The following is a 7,090-nucleotide window of genomic DNA, read 5'->3' on the forward strand; positions in this document are numbered from 1 at the left end:
TAACCAAAAGTTTCGTGTCGCATCCTTGTCACACTTGACATCTGCATACCAAATTTCAAGTCTCTAGCTCTTACCGTTCTCGAGATATTTTGTTTACAGACACACACGGACCAATGGCTGAAACTTTGTATTTAGGCTCTAGGGACCTCAAAACGTGTTTTGGCACTAAAAACTGACCATCGAAAATTTGACCCGACTAATAGGTACATTACTTTCCTTCCTATAGGATAAAGAAAGTAAAAATAGATAGAAGAGGAAGAAAAAATCTTATTAATTTTTCGCCTGCACCTCCATAGGTATTCGAAAGTGCTACGTGAACGCAATTTTTTCCCAACTCCACCCAAAGCTCGCTTGCCATTGGTGGAGACGAAAATTTCCCGCGCGTCCCCATTGGTCCGTTTTGCGCATGCGCGGAGCGGAAAAGGACTTTTTTGGCCTGAACGTCGAAGGAACTTTTCAGTGTACCGCGAACTGTGGTGGCGTGTAGACGGGAGACTGAATTTCGTTCGACTTCTTTTCCGCTTTCGTAACGTGACGAGAATTTTAGCGAAAATTTTCGCCCCGAACCTTTTGAAGTACGTGAAATTTGAAGGTGATTTGGGTATAACCGCGCCCGTGAACGGGGTTTGTAGGTGGTTAAAAACTTGATTTCTAAAGCTGTGTTCACACATAGATTCACCTCGTCGATCGATGTCAACTGAAATCGTCCACACTGCCTTGACAACATATATTTACCTCGTCGATCGACAGCCATCGACCATGTGTGGACATAGCTTAGAGCAGAGCCCATGATCCATATTACCTATGGTGGTTAGGCGATGTCAGTTTGTCGATTTGACCATTTGATCTAACCAACTTCATATGGATTTCAGTTGGTGTCGATCGACATCGTCTAAATTCTAAAACACACATACCACTATAATCTTTTTATTCATTGCTGTCTTAGGGCAGGTACACCTGATCATTACCGTCTGTCAGGTCACAATAAGTTCAGTCCGAGGTGTAGGACGCTTAGCTGTAGGAGCAAACAGCCCTGAAGAGGTTTCTTCTAAAAATCTACCGTAAAAAACAAAAGATTTTTAGAATTCCTGCTGAAATATTTCTGGTTGAATTTCAGTTCAGAGAGATAGCCTCCGCTACGCGTGACGGCGAATAAAAAAATCTGGTGTGAACATCCTATTGAATGGATAATCTTATCCTATTGAATGGTGCTTATTTGGGTGTTCTGTTGTAACATTTACAATATCTCCAACCGTTTAAGTCGATATAGCTGAAAACCGCCAAAAAGCGGTCGAAACCCGCCAAAAAGCGGTCAAAATACCGCCAACCGCAGCAACTATTTTAACCAACCGTTTAAGTCGATATAGCTGAAAACCGCCAAAAAGCGGTCAAAATACCGCCAACCGCAGCAACTATTTTAACCAAACGTTTCGTGTTGCATCCTTGTCACATTTGACAGCTGCATTCCAAATTTCAAGTCTCTAGCTCTTACCGTTCTCGAGATATTTTGTTTACAGACAGAAGGACAGACAGACACACGGACCAATGGCTGAAACTTTGTATTTAGGCTCTAGGGACCTCAAAACGTGTTTTGGCACTAAAATTTGACCATCGAAAATTTGACCCGATTACATTACTTTCCTTCCTATAGGATAAGGAAAGTAAAAAGACGAGAAACTCCCGGACACGGAAAAATGGCTGAAACTTTGGATTTAGGCTCTAGGGACCTCAAAACGTGTTTTGGCACTAAAAACTGACCATCGAAAATTTGCCAATGGCTGAAACTTTGGATTTAGGCTCTAGGGACCTCAAAACGTGTTTTGGCATTAAAAACTGATTTCCTTCCTATAGGATAAGGAAAGTAAAAATGGGGTTTTCCTGCATGAACCGTCGCGTCGCTCCGCTGGAACTTTTGGTACCATTTTCTACCGGACAAAAGATCAGTAATGATGACTTCAAGAAATCAAATCTGTGGCACCAGTCTCTTTACAATTTAATAAAAGATACGAAGCTTAGGTACAATAGAAGTTTTTTTAAAAAAAGCAACTTATACGCGTACCTAGCTACCTAGCCTAGGTAACTTAACTCTTTGAGGGGCAGAATTTTGCTTTCCAAAAAAACCTTTAAGGGCCTGTGGTTACCACTTTTTTTTTAAAGAGGTTTGACAGAGGGAACTGTAACTGCTATGGTCTTATCGTCCCGAAATCGAAGAGAGAAGGAAGACAGGATAGGAAAAAGCCAGCCGTTCCGAGAACGAACATTATCCCATCAGCTTAGTTGGTAGGATAAAATCCGCCCGGGCGGATTTTATCCTACCAACTAAGCTAACTAGGCTGGCAAAAAAGATCTTTTATTTTCACTGCCCTGACGCAAAGACCAGTCCCTATAATATTTGGTTCATCTACTACACCTCAAAGTTTCCATTATTTTCCCTCAAGTCAAACCATTTTTTTTTTATCAAACAATGTAAAACAAATTCAAACAATACCAACTTGGTAAAACTCTCACCCTGCCTCCTCCCCTGATAACGAACGTGTGAAGTGCTGAAGTTCAGTAGAATCATTTCAGCTAAGGTTACACTTCTTGCTGATAGTCAAACTCAGTCCAGCTTTAGTCCAGATTGATTGACCCGAAGAAGAGAGTTGTGATTCTGAGTTGTGGTAATTTTGAGTTGTGACTAGTTCGGAAGAAAATTCAATTTCATCAAAAGAAAGGGCTTAAAAACTGCTAGCGAACCAGTGTTATTCAAAAATTGTAGTCATAAAAACAAAATTAGAAACAAATAAAAATTGGCAGGTAGGCCAATAAATGGTACGTTTTTTAGGTGGGCGAATAAATGGTACACTTACCCTATTTAGCTACACTAGTTAGGTAGTGCTTTATAAATTTGGACTGTTGAAGGATGAAAGGTATGACTATAAGATACAGCTATAACATTAAATCGGGTACCCAAAAAGGTCATAATTATTACGTAAAATTAGGTGAATCGTGTACTGTCCCAAGGTAAAATAGAGACACTTTTACACAGGGTAAATAAACTTGACAAAAGCCAAAAAATTATCACCCCACAAAAGCTAAGCTCATTGCAAATCTCTCTAAGCCGAGCACATTGCATAACAATTACTTTCTTTGTCTATTAATACCTTAGGTACTTTTGTAATTAAACAATGGCACAATGATTTCATGGTTGCAGTCATTGAAAAAAGAGTCAGGGTTCCCAAGGAAGAGGAAGACCAAGAGAAAGATACATCGACCAAAGTGTGAAATACTCCGGGTCTGAAACATATGCAGACATGAAGAGGAAGACATCTGATAGAGTAGAATGGAGAGCTATAAACCAATCTTAGACAGAGTGACAGACGACACCGAAGCGAATACAATAGTCCGTCCCTTATAGATACCTTTTTATTACTATTGTAATAATAAAGGAAGGACGGACTAAAAAAACAGGGTAGGAAATATTGTGAATCGGGTACCCAAAAAGGTCATAATCTTATATTATAAGAACAAGATCCATTCACATTTCATAGTGCACACACTGATCGCTCTATCTCGAGAACCACAACACCTAGAAAGCTGAAATTTGGTAGGAATATTCCTTTTATGGTCTAGGTGTGCAATGATGATAAAATTTGACAAACAAGTAAAATAAAAACAAATAGTAATGATAACAAATTAATAGAAACGAAAAGTACATAGTGTCATAGTAGCAATATTACTGTTATTGTGTTGTACTAATGATACTTTGATTGTTTTTTAGTCGAAAATTTATCATACCTAGTATTGTCTGAACAATTCGTACAGGTTATCTTGTATTTCGCAACAGACCGTTCGAAAGAAAGCGTCAAAGTGTTGAGATAAATGGATAGATAGAGAGAGATAAACTGCAAGAGAGAGAGAGTATTAGTCTAAGTAAGGGAAAAGGGAGAGAGAGATAGATAGATAGAGAGAGATACAGAGAGAGAGAGAGAGACAGAGAAAGAGAGAGGGTACACAGGAAGCAGAGACTGCGGGAGAGAAATGTTCCGCTCTCGACCAACATTTTGAGTTTCGTTTATGTTTTTAGTTTTATTACATAAAATTAGGTGAATCGTGTACTGTCCCAAGGTAAAATAGAGACACTTTTACACAGGGTAAATGAAGACAAAAGCCAAAAAATTATCACCCCACAAAAGCTAAGCTCATTGCAAATCTCTCTAAGCCGAGCACATTGCATAATTAGTTCGCACTTTCACGGCGCTCCTACCACGCTTTTAATCTCTCTTGTGTTTTGACTAGGACTAACCCATTTGTGTCCACTGTCCATATTATTAAATTTTATTATTATTACCTAATTCCTTTCCTTCTTCCTTCCTTTTTCTTCGCCTTTTCCCGTGTACAGACGGGGTCGGCGTTTTTCGTCAGCCTCTCAATCAGCCCTAACTAGGGTGATTGCAAGGGAAAGTCAGGCTGGTATACTCCGTTTAAAGTCCCCAGGAAGACTAAGCTGGTCTACTTCCTGTTTAACGTCCCCCAGCCATTTTTTTTTTTAATCCGTGTTTCAGTGAAACAGTTTCACTCACCTCCGTATAGAACTGCACATCCACGTGTTTCTTCTTCCCGAACATGATGGCGTTCTTCAAATGGAAATGCAACAGAATCACCAACTCCCCGTCGCACGGTTGAAAGAAGGCGTGTTTAATATTGTTATACAGGATGTCTACTTTGTCTCCGCGCACCGAAGTGTATCGGAACCCATTCACGTGGGCCTCCAGGGAACCTGAACGGGGGAAATGAACGTTAGATACACTCTGTATAATAAATTATCGGACTGGATTTTATCTAATAGAAAAATTGTGGTCCTTCGGGCCGAATTTTATCTATTAGAAAAAATTGTGGTCATTCGGCCAAGATTTAATATATTAGAAAAAATTGTGGTCCGTCGGGCCGGTTTTAATCAATTAGAAAAAAATGTGGTCCTTTGGGCCGGATTTAACAAAATGTGGTCCTTTGGGCCGGATTTAACAAAATGTGGTCCTTTGGGCCAGATTTAACCAAATTTGGTCCTTTGGGCCAGATTTAACCAAATGTGGTCCTTCGGGCCGGATTTATTATATTTTATTTAGACTTGTATCTTAACTTGCGCGTCGTTCAGGTATTCGACTCTCAGAAATAGAGTTTTTCTGGTCCTTCGGGCCGGATGTATTCGGGCTTGATTTATTCTGTTTTATTTAGGCTTTTATCTACCTTTACTCACCCGTCATTCGTTTCATCACAATATTAGGCCGCATATACAAGTCCTTCAGCTTCGGGTTGCCCTTGCTTCGACTCTCCTCCAGTTTATCCTGCTTCACCAGGTCCTCCTTCTCCTTTTCTTCGGCCTCTCGAGAGCGGAATTTCTTCTGCACCTCCTTGATGAGTCGGAACACGGTATTCAGATTGGTGGACGGCGTGGAAGGCTGGCCCGGTTCACGCTGATTTGAACTGCGGTACGTTCTACAGAAGAAAAAAAATGGTTTAAACTTAAATTAAAACCCGTTTTTTTCCCAACAGGTACTTTTTATTAGGTTTATTTTTGATATTCATAATAGAAAATAACAAGAGGATATAACGTAAGTGTTTGAATGAAGACGGTGTTCAGATTGGTGGACGGCTGGCCCGGTTCGCGCTGATTTGCACTGCGGTACGTTCTGGAAGAAGCGAGGGGGGAGATAGTCCGGATTGAGAAATAAAGTTAATAATTAAAGGATTTAAGTAAAAAGAAAGAAAATCTTTTATTGAATTTTGGTCTTTAGTTAGGTAATTTAATATATGATGTTGAATTTAAATACATACCCCTCTCTCGCCTCTTATTCTATTTTTATTCCTTCCCCTCTCTTCCCCTTCTCATCTTTTGCCTCTCACCCTCTCCTCCTCCTTCTATTCTTCTCCTTTCATATCCTTCCCCTTCTTGTCCTTCTCTTCTTCCTCCATCTCTCTTCCCTTACTCCTCTTTTTACTCTCGCCGACTCTTCTTCCTTCTTCTATTCCTCCTCTTCTTCATCTTCTTCCTCTCAATTCTATGGGTTTGAAAACAAAAGGCCGCTAAACAAAACCCGCTAATCCGTGTACAAAAGCTCGTTCTGTCTCTCTCTTCCTACTTCTTCTTCTTCTCTCCTCCTTCTTCTTCTTCTCTCCTCCTTTTTCTTCTTCTTCTCTCCTCCTTCTTCTTGTTCTTCTTTTTTCTCTTCTTCTTCCCCTTCTTGTTCTTCTTCTTTTTCTTCTTCTTTCTCTTCTTCTTCTTTTTCTCCTTCTCGTTTCCCTTCCCCTTCGTCTTCTTTCTTCTTTCTCTTCTTCTTCTTTCGTCTTTCTTCTTTCTTTCTCTTCTTCTTTTTCTTCTTTCTTTTTCTCCTTCTCGTTTTCCTTCCCCTTCGTCTTCTTTCTTCTCTTGATTCTGGTTCTTTTCTTTTTTTCTCCTTTTCTATTTATCTGCATTTAATTCTACGAGTACCTGTTCCTACTTTCCTACATTTTCTCTTTCTTCACTTTCTCTCCTTCCTCCTCTTCCTCAGATTGCTCTTCTTTCTCCTCCAGTTCTTTTCTTCCCCTATTCTTCTTTCTCTTCTTCTTCTTCTTCTTCTCCTCCTTCTTCTTGTTCTTCTTCTTCCTCCTCCTTCTTCTTGTTCTTCTTCTTCCTCCTCCTTCTTCTTGTTTCTCTTCTTCTTTTCCTCCTCCTTCTTCTTGTTTCTCTTCTTCTTCTCCTCTTTCTTCTTAATCTTCTTCTCCTCCTTCTTCTTTCTCTTCTTCTTCTCCTTTCTCTTCTTCTTCTTTCTCCTCCTCTTCTTCTTCTTTCTCTTCTCCTCCAAGAAGGAGGAACTTCTTCTCTTTCTCCTCCCCTTCTTCTTCTTTCTCTTCTCCTCCTTCTTCTTCTTCTTTCTCCTCTTCTTCCTCTTCTTCTTCTTCCTCTTCTTCCCCTATTCTTCTTCTTCTACCATCCTCATCTCCCATATCTTTTCCTCTTTTCCCCTTTTCTCCTCTGCATTCTCTCATCTCCCCCGGAAGTATTTCATCCCCCCCCCACTGATTTCATTTTTATTGCTTCCTCCCCCTACACCCCCACCTCACCTCGCTA

At 40.1% G+C, this 7,090-nt stretch overlaps 2 protein-coding genes across 2 annotated transcripts in view; both read right to left on the reverse strand.

The window, feature by feature from the left end:
* LOC108253870 (NADH dehydrogenase [ubiquinone] 1 alpha subcomplex subunit 5-like) overlaps positions 1 to 1,922 on the reverse strand; it is a 6,130-nt gene extending 4,208 nt beyond the window's left edge. The window contains exon 1 of the mRNA XM_026831704.1: positions 1,889 to 1,922. Within this exon, the coding sequence (XP_026687505.1) occupies positions 1,889 to 1,922 (34 nt within the window). The remainder of the gene's footprint in view (positions 1 to 1,888) is intronic.
* Positions 1 to 7,090, reverse strand: part of LOC103520682 (FACT complex subunit spt16-like) — a gene marked incomplete at both ends in the record, with an annotated part of 23,507 nt that overhangs the window by 8,712 nt on the left and 7,705 nt on the right. The window contains one exon of the mRNA XM_026831703.1: positions 4,563 to 4,759. Coding sequence (XP_026687504.1) covers positions 4,563 to 4,759 — 197 coding nt within the window. The remainder of the gene's footprint in view (positions 1 to 4,562; positions 4,760 to 7,090) is intronic.

The sequence above is a fragment of the Diaphorina citri genome, unplaced genomic scaffold, assembly GCF_000475195.1.
Source record: "Diaphorina citri unplaced genomic scaffold, Diaci psyllid genome assembly version 1.1 scaffold3937, whole genome shotgun sequence".
In the NCBI taxonomy this organism is placed as follows: Eukaryota; Metazoa; Arthropoda; class Insecta; order Hemiptera; family Psyllidae; genus Diaphorina; species Diaphorina citri.